We start from the raw sequence: 20,564 nt of genomic DNA on the forward strand, positions 1-20,564 counted from the left end.
ACAAAAAGAAAAAGAGGAATCACTCCTTCTACAAACAAAGTCTTTTAAAGCCCCAGTTTTAGTGGTAACTGGCCACTTGAGGGGAACAAGCTGCAAACACAACACTGATGTATTATCGCCTTAAATAATTGTTTTGGCTAGCAAACAGTGGCCTATTTAAACATTTTGCAGACTAACATTCATTTGGAGCCATGTTTCTGTTAATCTTTATATCTGCATATGTATGCAGTGTCACAAGATTTAGGCATGAAAAATCATTAATTAAAGCTTCTTTATAACCCGATATGCTTATTCCTTGCCTCAAATATTTTCAGATACATATTTTTGCTTAATGCTTAACTGTGATTTGAGATTATAGGCTGGCAGCCATTTTTGTATCTAGTGGGGAAAAAAAACAACTTGTGTTATGTCACCCACCAGCAGGAACATTTATTGGTCCCATGCAGCGCAGTGCATCCTGGTAGTTGTAGGTTTTCTACCTTTTTCTCTGTTTTCTTCTGACACGTAGCACCAGTTTCAGTATTTGTATCTTTTTACTACATAGACAGCCCAGGTTTATGACAAGAACATCTTTTCATCAGTGAAATATTTCTATAATATGAATGCCTGACATTGTAAAATTATGCCTTTTTGACAGAAAATAAAGAAAATAAGGAGGAGCATAATAGGCCCCCTTTATAGAGAAATAATGATCAGTGCAGCTTTAAAACCAACAACTGCAAAAGTGAAAGAATACATCCACTCAAAATATCTTTCCCCAAATAAACATGAGTTGTTAAGCCCTGTTAAGTGTTTAGAATGGCTTATACCTGTGAGTTATTTCTGATTGTAGCCTAATAGCATGTTTTTCAGATACCATATGAAATTACATCCTCATCTCTTAAACCATGGGGCACTACTCTCATTATTGCAGAAATGAAGCCAGATCAGTGTCACTGTGTCTGCTACACACATGCAGGGACAGACACTCTGATGGCTCTGGTGCCGAAGAGTCTGAGTATGGTTCTAATGGGGGGTCGAAGAGATGCTGAGTCCATTTAGACACGGTGCCGGACATGCTGCAGATGAAAGCAAGACTCCTCACTGAAAGTCATAATGGGAACACAAACAACAGCAGCACACAGGGAGACACTCCAGGACTAAACCAATATCACATTTGAACAGGGATTACATGGGACAGTTCTCAGGTGTTGCTGGTTACAACTTCCTGCAGAGGAAAGATTCTCAGTCCTCTTTCAACCCCAGGAGCAGAGCTGGATCTGAGGCCGGAGCCAGAGTCTGACACCCGGACTCTCCTACCTGCTGAGAACGGCTGGGCTCCGTCTCAAATCCAAAATAACACCGCACCTACGGTTCTGTGCCACAATCCCATCTGGTCTCATTTTAGATTTGTAATAATGGAGTGACGGTGTGGACGTTTTGCTCTAATCAGAATGGATTGTATTTGTGTAGCGTTCCAAGGACTACATACGTGACAGGCGCGGGCTTTTGGGTTAGAGTTTCAAAAGGGGTCAGATGTGACATGTAGGTTTTGCGTGTGTTCTTACATCCTCACATGTGCGCACAGTATATGATGAAGGTGTGAGCAGCGGAGTGAAGTGAATGATTGCGGTGCCAAACGTTGACCTCATGTGGCTTTTTGTGCCCTTCTCGTGGAAAGTATTTGAAGTTTGACTGAGTCCCTCAGATCTCACATGTGGCTTATATTTGCACTGAAATACCTCCCAGAGCTATTGGCTGCTTTGAAATGGATGTAAACATGAAGCTCTTTGCCATTTATCTCCAGCCATTTGGCTGTCTTTATAGTGTCACTGCTTTACAGGGGCAGAGGAGGGTATTAAAACCTACTGTTACGGCCATCACGGCCTGTGTGTAAAAGTGAGTGAAAGGCAAAGGGAGATTTCACAATACTTCTCAATTTGTTGACATTGCCCAATTAAGCGAAATGCCAGCTTTGAGAAAACACAGAACAAATGTGGTTTGAAAATGACTTTTTGAGTGGCCTTGTCCGCTCTCATTCATGAACACCGAAATTTCCCCAAAACTTCGTGCTTGCTTGTCAGTTTCACAACACTGCGGTGTGGCACGCTGCCCTGTTATTGTTAACCGGCCCAGCTTCCACGTTCGACTTATGGAGAAAACAGCTTCTTTGCTGAAGCTGATGATGGACATGTGTTTGATACTTTCTGGAAATCTCCTGAGGTCTGTCAGAGCAAATCAAATTGAGGCCATATCATCTCAAAAGATCTGAATTGGAATAATTTCTTTGTTGAGTTGAGCCTATTTGGTATGTTTTGCGTAATCTGTATTTTAAGTTGATTATTTCTTTATGTTAAAGCCACAGTCTATGTAATTCAATCAGAATAATTCCTGTGTAAGTGATATATAACCTGGCATTGTGTGTGACATGTGTTGAGATATATTTATGTTTGGTCTCGGCCTTGTCTTTCTGCATATGTATAGTAGTTGATGCTGGAAAGGGGAGGAGGATTGCAAGATCATTTTTAGAGCATATTTGCAGGAGAGTCATTGTCTGCACAAAGTCCCCTGCTGTTTGTGGTGTATTTAAACCCTGGGAATCAGCATTTATATTGTGGGTACAGATCAGAAATGAAATAGGGAGTGAAAAAGAGAGACGGAGTGTCTGAGAAACAGAAAGAAAGCATGTTTTCGTATTATTACAGTAAACGGCTAAAAAATGGCTTGTTCACAGAGTGCAGCTGAAAGATCCTTAGGCGTACTCTGATCTTTTATAGAGTCAAACATGATCATGTTACATTACAGAGGAAACACTACAAACCAAAGTGATAAACCAGGTGGTACCTAATGAGAATGTAACATCTGACAAAACTTTTCTCACTGGTACTCTTAACTATCACATAAACAATAACTAACTTGGGTACATGAGAATAGACTCCACTGAAAGTTAATTTTCTATGTCTGTAACAGTAATCATTAAGGAATAGTTTGACGTTTTGGGAAATATGCTTAGCTGTCTCACCCAGTTGGATAAAAAAAAAAAAGATTAAACTCTCTTGTGTCTGTACGCTGAATACAAAGCTACAACCAACAGCTGGTTAATTTAGTTTAGCACAAAACATGAAGTGTTAATTTAACACTTAAGGTGCAAAAATTACATGTTGCAGTGTTACAGGAGTTATGTGCTGGACTTTTTCTTGGCTCGGCACATTGACTCACAAGCATTTTGTTTTCACTGTGAGGTTCAGGTAGACTTCAGGATGGAGACATGTTGATTAATAAGCTTTAGATGTGTTGTTTGTTTGTTTGCTAAGATAAGCTAAGGTGAGCAAAGGCTGGCTGTAGTCGCATGAGTCATTGCAAGAAAGTAAGGTTGGGTGATATGACCGTATATAGCCGATAGAGAAATAGGGCTAGGGCTGTTGATCCCGTTTTTCCCGTGGGAATAATTCAGAGCGGGCAATGTAGCAAAATCAGGGCTGGATTCTTGTATGATCTTGCAAAAGAATTTTAGTTTTATTATTTTAAGTCAGCTGTTCTGGCAAAGGGGGGTCACTGCCATTGGAGAGACAGTTGCATTCATTCCCTTCACCTGCCAGTGGTTTTAATGTTTCGCTGATTGGTATATACTATTACTATGATAGAAGATTTTCACCTATATAGATCACACATAACGAGAGATATAAGGATAGTAGTGGTATGTTTTCATCTAACTATAAACAAGAAAAGAAATGCATATTTCCCATAAAATCAAACTACATCTTTAATGCCTATTTACTGTACATAGCGTGCTCACCACGAGGTCCCATTCCAGCGTACATACACACACATGCGTAAGCAGATAATCACAATCAGTGGAACACATTTTCAGTTATCAGTACCATGAAATTATTATCCGTCTGCTCACTTGTTCCAAATGTGCATGTGGTTGTTTGATGCTGCTGGTGCATTAAGTCTCCACACGCATACACAGAGAAACATGGAAACACTTTCCTCATTAGATATCAACTGGAAATACATGGCGTAATTGCAATAACAACCATTGCGCTATAGATTATTAATTATATATCAACTCAAGTGGCTGCGTCATTTTGACGTACGTGTCCTTTGTTTCGCTGCTTCCTTCTCTGTATAGTCGACACCCTGGAATAACAGCGCTTTTTGGAAAATATGAATTCTTTAACCCTTTGAAACCTGAGAAAATTGTATTGATTTGTTTGAAAAACATGAGAAGAGGGAGACGAGCAGCACAACAAGAAATGGACCAAAAAATAGCAAAAAAAATAGTACAAAAAGACAGGAAAATTACTGGAAAATATGAAAAAGTACAACAAAAAAACAACACTAATAATAAGAAAATGACCCCAAGAACATGCTTAAAAAAATTATTTATTTTTTCCCATGATATAATTTTAAATACCATAAGCAAGAGAATTAAAAATACAGCTTTCTAGACAATTTCCCCCTTTTTGTTAATATCTAATAATGCACCACTGCTAATTTGCAGATAATTTCCTCGTCACCTTTTTCTATTTATTGTTTTGCAGTGTGTGGCACATTTATGGACAAGTTGCTCATTATGTTTCTTCATGTGTCCTTGTCAAATCAAAACCAATTTTCTCTGATGATTACCCAGTAATGCAATTTCGTCTTGGCATCTTAATTCCATTAATCTGTTGAGTTATACCTGACGTAAAGGCCCAACTTTTAATCTGCACACTATAACAATTTTGCGTCTGTATATGACATCCACCCCCTCAAAAAACCCACTAATACACACATTAGGTTTCCACACCCAAACTATATTACTATGGTATGGACTAGTTTTGAGGTACTTTCCGAATTGGGTATCAAAAAAGGTTTATCTATGATTATTATGTTACCTTCTCTTCCATGCTTGACTGCCTCCTGGCACTCGTATTTAGCTTTTAGAAAACAGCCCCAAAATCATTTAATAGACCTGATTTGAGAGCCTTTGGGAGGGGAGCTGAGTTTATGCCCCAGGGCCCTGGAAAAAGGCAGAGAGAGGGAGAGATGGAAGGATCACAGTGCAACAGTAAATAATGTTACAGTATGAATAATGAGCTCCCTCTGTGCCGGGGCCTCAACTGGACTAATGACAGAGACCTGGTTTAGATTAGGTTTTTTTTCACAAACATATACACACACATGCATACGTGTGCAGCACACACAAACCCACACACTGTCAGGAGGGAGGTCCTGCCAGTTTAGATAATCTGTTGCCCATGGCAAAAAATGAGCTCTGGGTTCTGCTCTGGGACAGCTAATATAAAGGAGGAAACAAAGGAGACAGAGGGCATCGCACACATCTTTAGTCACCCGTTCACCCTTTCCTTTATATTGTCAAGCATGTGTCATCTGTTTCCCTCTGCTGGTCTTACTCTTCCCGGACTTCTTCTTCTTCTGGGAAACTCAAACATCTTTCAGCAGTGGATCAGTTTTTCCAGAGCTATAGCATATATGATAAGATCTATTGAAGTTTCTATCATGATGCAGGTCTGCCATCTGCTGTCAGTAACAGGAAACAGTTGTGTAATGATGTGCATGACATGGTTTATTTATTTAAAAAAAAACTCAAGTTTTCAATGTCAAAATCTCCATATAGACATAATTCATTCATTTTAAATATCTTTCATTTCTGACAGCAAACTTTAAAGTCCAGTGTATAGGATTTAGGGGGATATATTGGCAGAAATTGAATATAAGCGTGTTTTCTTTCGTGCGTAATCACCTGAAAACAAGAATCTTTGTGTTTTCGTGACTTTAAACTAAACCGTTTATATCTACATGATTCCGCCATGTTTCTAAAATAGCCCAAAACGGACAAACCAAACACTGGCTCCTAATGGGGCCATTCATGTTTTCATGTCGACCACTGAAGTTAGCAGCCCCTCTGAGAAGACAGCATTTGAGCAACACTGACTGATAAACTGTTTTATTCAGTGTTTTTACTGGTTTAAATCACAGAGTCCTTTTGTTTTGGAGAGGAGGTGTAAACTTCTTAGGATAATTCAGCTCCCGCTAAAAAAATTCCCAATCATCTCGATCTTAAGTTATGAGAGAAAAAGTTGAGCACCCGTAAGCAAGTGATGGGGCTAGTGCCCACGTCTCAGATCTACTAAATAGCAGAGGAGAAACACTGATTTGTAATGTCAAACTGCTTTATTCAGTGTTTTAACTGTTTTTAATCGCCTGGTGAGTTTGTTTTGGAGATGAAGAGACATCTGTGGATATTTTGGGCCCCAGTAAAAAATCCTCCTGAACAATGAACACTGAAGGAAATCTAACTGGCAGAAGTTTGAGGTGGTTGCAATGTACAGTCTTCACCACTAGATGCCACTAAATCCCCCTAAATCTTACACGCTATTCCTTAAAATTCATTCTATAGAGATGGTGTGTTTTCCAGCTGCTCTCGACACGTTGACATTTTTTATAGTAAACTAAAAGTTATCTAGTGCGGTGCTATTCCCACTGCCCAGACAAATAATTGTGTAACAACAAATAATGCCAATTTACATTTCAAGTTTCTATTACTCAGTGGAAATACATCTGTCAAGAGGTCAGTTAGCTGAAATAGTCAGAAAAAAAGGCTGGAACTTATTAAAAACACACCTGTGATCATGCATCATCATATAAATATCTACATACATTGTTTGTGTGGTACAAGTCTCTGCCAATTTTCTGTTTCTTTATGTTAAGTAGTACATTAGTATTCCACCAGTCAGTTAGGATATGCTAGTAATCAGGCAGATTTATTCAACATAAAGTGTTTATGCAAAGAATGTGGGTACACGCCACACACTGTTCGTCTCAGCTACACGACTGCTGCCAAAATCAGTGATGCTGGAGTTAAATCTAAGCTAAGCGCTGCAGTACTAATTCATGTGCTTTCAGCTGCTTCCTCCTGGGTCCTCTCTGGGTGTCAAAGTGGCTATGACTGTTTGTTGTTTCAGTCTCAGTTCACATCCTCCCCGCAGCTCCTGGCTCCACTGGCAGGGAGAGAGGAAGGCGAGGCAGGGTTAAAGAAGGTGAGAAGGCACCATAACTCTGGAGTCGGCCTCCTCTTCCCCCTCATCGCTTCTCCAGTTTTTTGAATCTGGCCTCTGTAAAGATAAGGACAGACAGATGTGATCACTCTGTAGCTAATGACCATTTCAGTCCAAAAACAACATGAACTGGTAATGCCTGGCTCTTTGTAGGCTTGTAATGTGGACATATTTAAGTGAAGAATTATGCATGGTGTCACAGCACCATCTGCTGGTGGACTTTATAATGGTTTGCAACATGAGCTGCTGGATGTGGCTGTACTATTATTGGTCTATGCTACACATTCCTGACAAAACAGCAGAAACATATTGGCCTCTCTCTCTCTCTCTATTTGCGGGTTGTGCAGAGCTCTCTTTGCGAAAAAATAACAAAACATTCTCCAAACATAGTAAAGTACAGAAAGCATGCACTGGAATTTTGAAGGAATACTGCATATTGTGCAGCCCTAAAATATAGCAAGGCTGGACACCAAAGAAAAGTAAATCTAGGGTTGGCTTTTTTCAAATTATAATTTTTTATTTGATTGGGACAATACAACATAAAATGTTCAACTGAAGACTGTGAGACTGATGTGTTGCACAGAGAGTTTATTGCTATAGCTAATTTTCAACTCTTGTCCATAGATGTGCTTTTACATGTTTACACCTACAGTGTACTTAAAATATACAGTTTCATCAACATCAATATACTATAAACATGGAAGGCACAATAAAATACATATACCACAATAAATATACAGCTTCATTTCACCTTCGCTGGCAAGCATGTTTACATTAAGCAGTGAATTGCAATTAAATTGAATCTAATCAGTCTTAATCGATATATTCTTTAATTGAACATGTTTTACATGCACACTAATGCACCTGCGTCTTACCCAGTTTCTTGGAGTACGCATCCAGCTTGTAAGCAGCCTGTTCAAGTGCAGACACTTGCTCCTCAATCTGATTTATTTGGTCCAAGTAGGGCTGTAGGCTAGCATCTGCAAAAAACATACATATCAACCAGATGTTTTTAGAAATAATATATGAACCATTAATACACAAGAATATAATGACACGTTTTTTTGTGTAGATGATGAATCTGACTCACATTTGTTGTTGAGATCCTGCAGGTTACGGCTGATGTTGATACTGATGTCCTTCATTTCCATGTATTTCAGACTGGTGAGCTTGTTCATGTTCTCCAACAGACGGTAATCCTCGCAAGTCCCTGGTAAGGTAAGGAAAATTAAAAATGAGAAATGAAAAGAGTGCATCAGTAAATCACTGCTCTTGCTAAAAATAGAAGATAAATAACAGCCCACAAATGCAATAAACCACAAACATAATACAAATCTGCAGCTTTTAATGAAATCATACCACAGATGTAATAAACGTCCCACAAACGTAATAGCATTTGCCTACGTGATCCTGCCTGATGTGACCCTCTACTGCCATTATTATGAGTCACGCCTCCACTATCAATATACACAAGGGACTTTTATCAACACCCACAATATTTGCACATAACATTGCATGCTATTATAGAGTGCTGTTAGTAATTTTACAACTATCATTGTAATATGACATGCATTTGTTACCATTATTGCTGTGCATCTCTCCCCCTCTCTTCCCCTCTCTCTTCCTCTTTCCTTTTTGTCATTATTGTAATTCAACTGATTTTTACGACATCTATTGCACGTCCGTCCGTCCTGGAAGAGGGATCCCTCATCATCCTCTGCCGCTCTTCCTGAGGTTTCTTCCATTTTTTCCCCCCGTTTCAGGGTTTTTTTGGGGGAGTTTTTTTCTTAGGCAGTGTGAGGGTCTAAGGGCAGAGGGATGTAGTATGATGTAAAGTCGTCTGAGGCAAACTGTGTTTTGTGATATTGGGCTTTATAAATATAATTTGACTTGACTATTACATGTGTTATACGTAATTTCCTGCAAATGTTATAGCTATTATATTTGCAGGGATTTGTTACGTTTGTGTGAAGGGGAAAATCTTCAGTTTTCAAAATTGTAATATGTGTTATGTGTAATGTTTGTGTAATATTGTGTTAGGTGTAACTGAGATTATGTGCAATGGTACAGCTGATGTTTTTGTTAAGACTGTTGTGTTTTTAATGTAATGGTGTGATGTCTGTGCAGCACTGAGTCCAAGACAAATTTCCCTACAGGGACAATAAAATATATAGTATTGTATCATAATAACTTCCCACAAGTGTAATATGGAAATGAAAATGATCTATGTGGTAACTATTGTTTGTTTCTACACCTGCAACTGGGTTTGAGTCAGCTTATTAGAAAATATCACAGGTTTGGGCAGAGTGGGTTAAAATGTGTCAAAGCAGCTCTCTGAGTAAGTTATAAATAACTTGCAGAAAGATTGAATGCAATATAGCAACCCACTGCCTGGTGTATAAGTAAATAAACAACAATGACCGCAAAGATCATTTTTAATTTTCATATTAGATTTGTGGAAAGTTATTTCAATTTAAAAAGCTAAATATTTTCACCTTCTCACAAACATAACAAACCTCTGCAAATGTAATAGCTATTACATTTGTAAGAAATTGCATATTACACTTGTAGTAGGCAACTGCTTATTACAATTGTGGGATTACTCCATTAAAAGCTGCAGATTTGTATTATGTTTGTGGTTTATTAGGTTTGAGGGCTGTTGTAACATTAGCGGGTGTCACAGACCTGTCAGTTCTCCTTGCAGGAAGATTGCCATCTTTTCAAACATATCAGTGCACAACTCATTGATATCAGGCTCTGCAGGCTCCACAGCCTCCTCTGCTGTCTCCACACCACCATCACCTGAGCCAAATACAACACACAACACAGCTCCTCAATACATTTCAAACAATTAATGCATACACACTGAGGAAAAAAAGCCAAATATAAGACAGACACCAAAATAAGGAAACTGACTATGATTGTATGTAACCCACAATGAAAAGCAGCACTAATTTGAGCTAGGTTAGCATTAGCAAGCTACGGAAGCTGCAGAGAACCATCGCTCACTGTTTGTGCTGGGCTTTTTGGTAACCACCGCCGGGCTGTCCGTCACGTCCTCCGCTGCTTCCGTGTGGCCGCTGGAGCTCGCGGCCGCGTTCAGAGCCGCTAAATGGGCCGCTGGTGCCCTGGAGATGCTGTCCATAGCTGCGGCTTCGTCGCCAGTTGCAGCCATTTTGTTCCTGTTTTGACGTTTTCCTTGTCACATGAGCTGAGCGTTCACGTGACGTCCGCCCGCCCGCCACCACAACCATCACCACCGCTACTCGCGCGCACCGCCACGCCCTGGTGATGGCCGAGGTTGGAAAGTAAGACAGCTGATAAGTGGTTAATTACAGTTGGTAGGCCTAATATCTAATACTACTTAAAACAATTAAAATGTTTCTGGTGACATTTAACACGCCTTTTTATTGATACTTAATTATCCAGTAAAAACAAGAAAGCTAGAGGGAAAAAATTTGTCCGAAGAAATATAGCCATCTGAAACTTAGTGTGGAGATTAAATAAAATGTAATTGAAATAAATTACAATTGCAAATTTAAAACAAATGCTTATTTAAATTTAACTTAGTTATTATTATAGTAAATCTTTGCACATCCCCTAAAATATAAATTTATGGACATTCGTGCCTAATTATTTCATTTTAAACAGATAATGTACATGTGTTTTAAACACCATAATGAATATGCAATATCTGCAACATTTCTCCAATCAAACTCATCTGAAATAAGGACATAACAAGGGACTGTGTGTCATGTATGAGAGGGGAGGGGATGTTGAAAAATGGGGAAGGTACTGAAGATTATATATATATAACTAAAAAATGAAGTCATACCCCAGCCTACTCTGATAAATAAAATATAGTCCCTAAATTAGTTCTGCAAGCCACCTCTTGTGTTTCTCTGTGGACAAAGAGAAGTGATTTCACCAGAATACATTTTGGGCAACTTTGTCTTGACAGCATGTTGCTATGGGTACCTTGAATTAAATAAAAGGAGATACATTTCTTGGATGTGTTTTATGAACAATATCAACATAAATAAAGCCAATTTCTGCTAGGGTAAAAATGCTGACAAGGTTATACACCATTAAAAAATATGTATATGATGAGATGTTCAATCAAAATTACATATAATATGTGACTGTGCTTTATCAGAATAGGGGGATGGCTTTTTTAATATCATAAAACCCTCTTGGGAGCTAAAAATATTTTTCTTTCAGCCTCCCTGAGTGACTGAAGGAAACTGCATGTTTCTTTCTCCACCATTAAAAACGATATTTCACAGTTTATGACGATGATAAATGGGGTGATATTGGAGATTTTTTAAGAAAAACGTGCTTTTCAAACAAATCTGTGGGCTTTGGGTTTCTGCTGGTATTCTAAATATAGAGCCTACAAAACACAACCATTTGAAATCGAATGTCCCTCCTCTAAGCCAAGTCAAAAATCCTAACTCCATCCACAGGGCTCATGTCCTGAAATCCTAGAAATGTTCTAAAATCCAAGAAACGTCCCTAAAATCAAAAAAATGTCCTGAAATCCTAGAAATGTCCTAAAATATTAGAAATGTACTTAAACCTCAGAAACATCCTAAAGTCTTAGGAATGTCCTAAAATCCCACAAATATCCTAAAATTCTCAAAACATCCTAAAATAGCCTACATTTCGTCAAATCCTAGAAATGTCCTAATGACCTGATATCATAGCATTGTCTTCAAATCCTACAAATGTCCTAAAATTCTAAAAACATCCTAAAATACTAGAGATGTCTAAGAATGCACTAAAACCCTTGGAACGCCCTAAAATCTTATAAACATATATAAACATTATAATCTTATAAACACTGTAAAATCCTATATATAATCTGTATAATATAATAATATAATAATCTGATATCCTAGAAATGTCCTAAAACCTAGAACTGTCCTAAAATCCTACAAACGTCCCAAAATCTTACAAATGTCCAAAAATATTACAAATGTTCTAAAATCTGAGAAATGTCCTAATATCCTAGAAACATGTATGGGCTGGTGGGACTCCTGTCTTCTTGCAAAAGTGGCCCCCCAAGCAAAGCAGGCTGAGCGTCCCTGGGGTCGGACTTTTCGCTGTGCGCGCTCCCGCGAGAAGCATGCAGTTCTTGGCGGACAGATCTCGCCAGAACACCTGTGTCGGCGCTGTTGTGGGGGAAGCCAGATCGTGACAGGCTAGCAGCAGCGGACTGTAAACATGGCGGCGTGCACAGCTACAGGGCTGTGCCGAACACCCCGTTACTATTAGCCTGAGAGACGGAGACACCCCAAACATGGAGACCGAAGAGGAGCAGCACATAACCACGCTCCTCTGCATGGGTTTCCCGGACCCCGACGTGATACGGAAAGCGCTTCGGCTGGCAAAGAACGACATAAACGAGGCAGTGGCGCTTCTGACTAACGAAAGCCCCGGACTCGGGTATGGATACGAACCGATGGAGAGTGGGCCTGCACCCGGCGTGGGCTCGACTGGAGACGGGGAAAAACAGCGGGCGGACTGGGACGGGAGGGTTTGATCCACCGCCTGCATACCACGATGTAGTGGATAGCGAGGTAAGAGCAAGTTGTGTTTCACAAAGCATCAACCGGAGGGACGAGGGAGGAGAACATGGCTAAATGCAACTTACTGGGAATAGTGGACTCGCCCATTTATAACTAGCTAAACTTAGCAGCTCCGGTGCACCTAGCCCAACGTGAGCTGTCAGAGCAGGAGGTGAAATACTGTCCTGTCTTACTGGACAGGGCATGCGACTGGTTCATAGTAACTGGAGAATTACTCTTAACTTAGAAATGACCTGCTTAAATGATAAACATAACCCAAATTGCCATTCTAAACTTGCAAGCTAACCAAGTTGGCTAGTAGCTTGCTAGCTAACGTTAGTTGGGAGTTGAAGGCGCCAGTTAACAGAACCAGGTGTAGCTGCACATCACTGTGGAGGATCACAACTCTCTCCTGGTAGTAACATTACTCTGATAGAGTATAATCAGTAATATTTGTTAGGCTGCAGGCAGTTTGCTGGATCATCCATACTGCTTTGCTTTGCAACGGCTAGCCAGCGTTAGCTTTCGTGTTGCCTGACAGCGTCAACGCTGCTCGGCTCCCACCGAGATTGCAGTCCACAAGAACCGGGCTTTAAAAATCGGTTTCGCAACTTCTTTGACATACGTGGCCATTTTGATAATTCATCTTTGCACATGCTAAGCTGTCAAAATGCCAGTGTCACCCCAATGATTGCTTGCAGAGAGGCTGTGTTAGCACCGTTGCATTTGATGCGTTAAGCTAGCTATTAGGTCTTTGACAGTTGTCAGTGATTTACCTGCAGCTCGTATCATTTCGTCTTAGTTTGCTGTGTTTATGTGGTGTTGTAACAGTTGGCTACTCGTAAATCTACTCAACACATGCCTTAACTGCTTTGACTGGCATCTTGAGGACCTGGAGAAAGTTTCAGTAATTTGCTGTCTTAGATCTCCTTAAAACCTGCAAATGTTTTCAAAAGCAGTGATTCCCCAACTGGTCCAGCCACAGGGTCCAGATTTTGTCCAAAGTTATTACTTTAAGATCCACACATAAGATGAATTACCTCAATTTCGTAAAAAAACTAAACAACGTGGGCTTGGAACACAGTGAAATTAGACATAGTGCAAGAATAAAGTGCAATTATTTAAAACTTAATAAATAAAAAGGAAATGTAGGATATACTTCATTGCCCCACAGGGAAATTGGTTTTGGACTCAAATATGTATCAGTATCATGTAAAATGCATTAATTCAATAAATAATTGAAGTAATTAAAAAAATAGATCCACTTTATTAGGGGTCGACAGATTATTAGCCTGGCCGATCATTGGGGGCCGATATCTGGCATTTTGCTGATTATCTGTATCGGCATTTCATTTGAATGATTGCCGATAAAATTAATTAATTAAAAAGTGTAAACATAGTGTCAGCAAGGGAGGAACTTTTACTTTGTAAAATCCCAGGGAGATATTTTTATTTCTTATTTTTAATTTAAATTTTCACTTAACTTTATAAAAATAAGTTGCTGGGAACTTGATGTATATGATGTTGAAAGTTTCATTTTTGATTTGCTAAAGGCATTTAAACAAAGTTTTGTGTTGGAATTTGTTATATTCCAAATTCTAAATATTGACAGAGATTTTAATTTTTATTGTAAATGCATATCAGTTCCAAATATCTGTTATAGGTCTCATTAACTATTAATAATCAGTATCAGTATCAGCTTCAAAAAACCAATATTGGTCGACCCCTACAATTAATAAAAACCTGATAAAGTCAGGCTATAGTCAGTTTGCAGTATCCTGGTCTCCGAGTCAAAGCACTGAAACAAACAAAAAAAGTGTATATTATTGCTCTATCATCAGTGGCATAAAAATGCTGCAAAGGCTCAGTGTGTTAATAGGCCAAATAATATCAAGAACAGGGCAATAAAATAGTAGCTGAACAGCAGGAGGAAAAGGCACTTCAAAGTAAAAGCCTTGCGCCAGAAATTAAATGTGAAGTGTGTTTTTTGCAATCTCTTGTGGACTAGCGACCCGCTATTTGACTGCGACCAACCAGTTGGGAACCACTGGTCTAAAGAAAGCAATGTTTTCTTGGAAAGTTACAGGTCATTTGAACTGTGAGAGTTGTGATTCAGTCTTTCCAACCTCTGTGTGTCCCTTTGATGGCTGTTTGAGCTGCTGTGATTAATATGGGTCAGCAGAATTGGCACAAATGAACTTCTTTGGTCGCAGTACCTGTTGGCATTTTTGTCCCTCTCGTCTCACTGCTGTCACACTTTGATGCAGGCTGTCATAATAAGTATAGTTTAAACAACATTTGGCATGTACAGTATACGGAAAATTTGCAGGTTACTGTGGATAATGAGCCTATTTATGTAAATATATTTAATAATGTCATGGTTACAAACTACCTCGGTCCAAAATGACTCACTTTCTAAATTCATTAAATCTCACTAAGAGTGGCCAAAATCATTTTTCATATGTGTCCACTGCCAAAAAGAAGTTTATTTTGAACCTTTTTTTCTTTTAATTTAAACCAGCTTGTGTAGTGGATGATTAATTCACGTCTGAGCCATTATTGTAATGGATTTGTCCACGTATGAATATTATTGAAACTTTTACAGAATTTGTCGCAAGATGAAGACTAACAATTACCACTCCAAAATGTCAAAATAAGGTCTGAAACGTGCATTACACAAGGATGAAAGTGCTTTATTTCCTTTCTTTGCTTCCTCTGTTTACCATATTTGTGCTTATGAGGCATGTCACAGGTCTTGGCCCCATGTTTTGCTCCTAAATATAGCCCTGCAGGCTCCCGAGCACACACACTAACACACTGCAGTTTTTGCAGGGGGTCCCAGGAGGTTTCCAGGGTGCATAGTAACAGAGTGGCGCTGAATTACCTCATCGTCCTGCACAACCGCACTCATGTATGTTCTTGTCTGGGCCATTGAGACTTGAACCCTTCCCCTTAAGGCTTTGACACACTGAGAGCTTTGCAGCTTATTTGCATGTTTTGCTTGTTTACTCTCCTGTTTATTTGTGAGAGGTTGTGCATACTGTATACAAAGAGAGGACAACATTATCTTTATGCAGTCACTTTCATTTAAATCAAATGAACCTGTTTTATACTCACTTTAAATTTTCTGTAAGTTCTGGTTTAGAGATGTATTTTTTCCTCTTTGTTACTCCTTGAACTTTGTGTTTTTTTACAGCTGGTGTCACGTAAGACCCCCCTCTCCTTTTTTCCTTCCTCTCATCCATCTAGCTGTCATTTCTAATTTTCCTAGAAAGGGAAGGGATGAAATATGATGCTTCTCTGTTGCTTTTTCCGCCCCTTCCCTCTCCCCTGCTCTCCTCTCGTCCATACCCGGTCCATCACTTACTATACTGTATAGGTATCAGCATGCAGCTCAGTAAAACATTTACTGAACGCTGACCATTATGTATGCTAATATGTGGAGATGTATTCAAAATGGTAAGACTTGACCTAACTACACTTTGCTGTATTAATATTTGTACTGTGCAGTGCCCAAAGGCAAAATGGACAAATGGGTTGTAATAGTTTTGGTCATCTATAATGTAGCGAGAGCTGAATCCTCGGGAGCAGTCATAATTTAAAGGCAGTCCTCACCCTGAGATCAAACATACATATTTTTCCTCTTACCTGTTGCACTATTTATCACTCTGGATTGTTTTGGTTTAAGTTGCCGAGTGTTAGAAAAATTGTCCGAAGAGATATCCGACTTTTCTCCAATATAATGGAACTATTTGGTACTTGGTTTGTGGTGCTCAAAGTGCCAAAAAATGCATTTGACAACAGCAATGTCTCTTTATAGAAATCATGACTCAGTTCCTCAAGATAATCCACAGACTTTGTTCTGAGCATTTTTATGTATGAACTATTTTCTTTCTGCTGAACTACATCTGCCAGCTGTATCACCGTGCAGAAACAAGCTTGCATCTTCTGCTGGCTCACAAAGCACCACTGAACTAGCTACAGCTCAGCCGAGCAGGATGTCATTAAAATTAATAGGGCTGTACCCAGCTTATATTCAATCCGAATATTCTGTGATTAGTTTTTTTCTATAAATAAATTTTAAATGGGTTTGTATTTTTGAGTGCCATCTATTTCCATTGTATTTGGATTGTATTGATATCTACACTGATATATCAACACTCTGCAACTCACGCTAAAACAATTTGGACTGGTGAATAGCATTAAAGGTTAGAGGAAAACATATGTATTATAGCATGCTGGGTTAACTGTCTCTTTAATTTTTGATAGATGACAGCAGCTAAAAGCCGCCATAGATTGTGATGCTTAAATGCTTTGCACAGTAACGCTGCAAACATAAATCATTAGTTGACGAAATCCAACGTGCATGTGTTCAGAAATGTTTCGCCTGGCAGCACTATTTCAGAGGAGGGAGTTCTGCAATTTAATAATGAATATTCAGATGACTTCATGAATATGTGAACAACTTTATGATGTAAATAATTCAATAATCTTTTGTCTGGTTTCACCACATGAACTCAAAGACATGACCGCCACGAGCCATTTTGTGTTTTAATTGTAACGATAGTAGGCCTAGTCTGAACATAGCTTTTTAAACCATTAATGCAGATGTTATAAAAGGTGACTTTGAATGAGCTGAATTTTAACTTGCCTTTCATAACTGTTCAGATATGACCACAGAAAATATGTCATTGTTGGTAGCATCATACTGCTAGTAAGACACTGACATGTCATGTAGCAGGATGTTCATTACATGTGACTGTAGCGCTCACACCCTGTCTGACATGTCGCAACCTTTTTTTTAATCGCTCAGTGAAACGCTTGAAAACAAGCACCTGTCTGGACTTGTCCCATCTTCTTGGGAGGATAAAGTAAGGGACAAAAAGAGGCAGAGATGAAGGGCAGATTGTTGAGGAGAGGACACACTTTCCAAATGACTGCTATCGCTCTTCTCCCAGAGGGAGGAAAAGAATCAAGCATCATCCTCTCTGACTTTATCATTGCCAGAGGCCATTTACATTAACCTCGCTCAGAGGACAGCTGCAGTGTCCTAAAACAATGGTCCAAACAGGGATGAGCTGTGTGAAATAAAGTCCCATGAGGTTGTAATCGTGTCCTGCATGTGTGTTTACAGAGGAGCAATGACGAGAATGGGAACTGCTCCGGGGGCAGCATGGAGTTTCCCACCACCAACCTGTACGAGCTGGAGAGTCGAGTCTTCACCGACCACTGGTCCATACCCTACAAGAGAGAGGAATCCCTGGGCAAGTGTCTTATCGCGTCCACCTGCCTCGCCCGGCATGGTAAGACCACGATTGCATTGTGTGAAAATTGTTTTTGAAGGTCTGCATGAAATGAAGAGCTCTCCATCTGCTTTATTGTGTAGGTGGCTTGTTTTTTTTTGGACCGTTGGCCATTTTTCCCATGTTGTTATTTCGGACACTTGTGTTACATGGCACAATAGCAAGAAGCTGGTGTCGTGAAATGTTTTTAAATCTATAATGAAAGACTTAGATGCAGAATCTATAGGACGATAATGTTTTTCGCCTGCCTGGTTGTACAACTGACACCCAGAAAGTTCTCCTCTGACTCACAGATACAGTAGTTCTCTTTTAATGCAAATTTCAGTGCTTGTGAATTGTATTTTGTCTCCCTTTGTGACTCTGTCTGCAACTTTTTGTTGTCACTGCTGACTGTCTTGGCCAGGTCTCCCTTAAAAAAAAAAAAAAAGATTCTTAATCTCAATAGGACCAACGTTATTGAATAAAGTTTAAATAAATGAAATAAACAGTGAAAAACAAAGTCGACCATTGCACACTGAGGAACTTTGCTTTATTCAGAGCGAGTAATGCGTTTCGCCTGTGGCTTCTTCAGGTTTGCTCAGTGAAATTACACGAGTATTCGGTGTGATAAATACATGAGTCACATGACACATTATCAATGTAATTTTTCTGTTTTTTCAGTATACCAAAAACATTTTTTAAAATCTTGAAATATTTACAAAACATACATATTTAAAATAAGCAAGGATTTCATGTCTTATAATCATTAACAACATGTACAAAGTAACATTTATCAAAATCATCAAGAAGTCTAGAACAGTTAAAGGAATTACACATTACACCACACTATTGCAATAAGGGAACTAACTGACGGGTACTTTTTATATGTTTTATCCTCATTGTGTGTGAAACAAAGAAACTAAACAGCAGATCAAATTCCTTAAAAAAGATAAACTACCAGTTGTTCCTTTGCCCCAAAATAAAACAGTCTATATCTCCTGTGTCACAGAGTTTTGTCCCATCTTTGGGTGTGTGATAAATATAAAAATCAAGCATCTCTCTCTGTCAGGTCTTGCTGATGCAGACGAGAACTGCAAGCGCTTCATGGATCGGTGCATGCCTGAGGCCTTTAAAAAGGTGAGCAGTAAAGAGACCAGAGATTGACTGTAGCACTTTAATCATTTTTATTCATTTTCCTGACTCTCCTCCCTTCTGTCTGCTTTTTTCATCGTCACCAGTTGCTGACCAGCAGTGCCGTACACAAATGGGGCACCGAGATTCACGAGGGGATCTACAACATGCTCATGTTGCTGGTGGAGCTGGTTGCAGAGAGGGTGAAGCAGGACCCCATCCCTGTAAACCTGATGGGAGTCCTGACTATGGTATGTTATCTTTCACTCTCTGTCTCTTATCATTTATCTTTTAATACTTGGATACTCTTTTCTTTTTATTGTTTCTTTGTTTCAAATAATTAACACATTTTAAAATTCAATTTAAAGGTATACTATGCAAGACCTTCCTTTAAATGGTAAATGGACTGTACTTGTATAGTATTTTCAACGACTCAACGTGCTTTCACAGGACATGTCACATTCATTTATTAACACAGTAGTGGCAGAGGCTACCATACAAGGTCCTATTTACTAGGTAGACACCATTTGTACTCTGATGGCGTGCTGCATGGGGAGCAAATTGGGGCTCATCTTGCGCAAGGATACTTCGACATGAGGACATGGGGAGCCTCTGAGCCACAGTCGTCTTACATTTAAAAACAATGTATAGACTCATAGGGAAGTAATCTCTCATTCATCACTTATGACCCATGAGCAGTGTGTGGTTTCTGGAGAGTCCCTGCCCTCTGTCTTTCTGATTTTCGTTTTATTTTCTGTGTTTCGCATTTGTGTGCATTTGATGCATTTCGCATCTGTGTCTCACATTTCTGGGCGTGAATCCCCATGGCGCTCATGTGAGGTTGGAGCTTTGTAAAAAAGTAGCGACCAGGTGTCGAAACTGTAAGCATCCAAGTGACACCACACCACCAACAAAAATAACAAATATAGTGAGACCAAACACCAAATTAGAGTGAATCTGAGGTTGGCTTTTTACTTTCGCTTTCACTGGCAAGTGTGTCTAAAAACTGTAACTGACATTCTCGCATAGTGTACTTTAATTGATCAATCAAATATTATTATGTGGCAGATGATCAATTAAGGAAAGTGCGTCAATAAATAATAATATTAATATTATTTATTTTTAAATTAATTTTTATTCATGGAGCGCTTTTCAAGGTACTCAAACACACTTACAGAAGTTTTTAAAAATATAATATAGAATACACTAAAATACACAATAAAATACACAACATTAAAGTTCATATGACATTTAAAGTGGTTTCAGACAGGTTGGTTTTAATAAAGTGTTTAAAGTTTAAACACTAAGTTTAAAGTGTTTTAAACTGGAAGAGGTCGGTGCAGTCATGAGTCGTGAGAGAAAAGTGTTAAATATGCCTCCTTAGTTACTTTATTGATACTGTCTTATATATCGTATTATAATACGTGACAAAAAAGCTTCTCAGCACTTCTCGTGTTCTGAATCATGAAATTACTTTACCAAAACTCAGGGTTCCCATGGTCATGGAAAACCTGGAAAAGTCATGGAATTTTAAG

At 39.0% G+C, this 20,564-nt stretch overlaps 2 protein-coding genes across 2 annotated transcripts in view; one reads left to right on the plus strand and one right to left on the minus strand.

Moving 5' to 3' along the window:
• Positions 1–6,143: 6,143 nt before the first annotated feature.
• Positions 6,144–10,252, minus strand: bloc1s2 (biogenesis of lysosomal organelles complex-1, subunit 2). The gene is made up of 5 exons (XM_042480982.1): positions 10,056–10,252; positions 9,732–9,848; positions 8,137–8,256; positions 7,922–8,026; positions 6,144–7,103 (listed from the first exon to the last, which is right to left on the minus strand). Exons 1-5 carry the CDS (start codon positions 10,219–10,221, stop codon positions 7,072–7,074), a joined length of 540 nt encoding a protein of 179 aa, XP_042336916.1. The 5' UTR covers positions 10,222–10,252; the 3' UTR covers positions 6,144–7,071.
• Positions 10,253–12,216: 1,964 nt separating this feature from the next.
• Positions 12,217–20,564, plus strand: part of usp24 (ubiquitin specific peptidase 24) — a 47,586-nt gene continuing 39,238 nt past the window's right edge. Inside the window, 5 exon segments of the mRNA XM_042482937.1 lie at positions 12,217–12,551; positions 12,553–12,628; positions 17,751–17,919; positions 18,968–19,035; positions 19,137–19,280. Of these exon segments, the coding sequence (XP_042338871.1) occupies positions 12,349–12,551; positions 12,553–12,628; positions 17,751–17,919; positions 18,968–19,035; positions 19,137–19,280 (660 nt within the window). The 5' untranslated portion in view covers positions 12,217–12,348.

The sequence above is a fragment of the Plectropomus leopardus genome, chromosome 3, assembly GCF_008729295.1.
Source record: "Plectropomus leopardus isolate mb chromosome 3, YSFRI_Pleo_2.0, whole genome shotgun sequence".
NCBI classification, from domain to species: Eukaryota; Metazoa; Chordata; class Actinopteri; order Perciformes; family Serranidae; genus Plectropomus; species Plectropomus leopardus.

What these genes read in the sequence shown, in the direction of transcription:
- bloc1s2 (XM_042480982.1), bottom strand. Translation starts at nt 10,221, where the DNA reads ATGGCTGCAACTGGCGACGAAGCCGCAGCTATGGACAGCATCTCCAGG. An exon ending in CCTGCAAGGAGAACTGACAG is followed by an intron (nt 8,257 to 9,731) that starts GTCTGTGACACC and finishes TTACCTTACCAG; the next exon opens with GGACTTGCGAGGATTACCGT. An exon ending in GCAGGATCTCAACAACAAAT is followed by an intron (nt 8,027 to 8,136) that starts GTGAGTCAGATT and finishes TGTTTTTTGCAG; the next exon opens with ATGCTAGCCTACAGCCCTAC.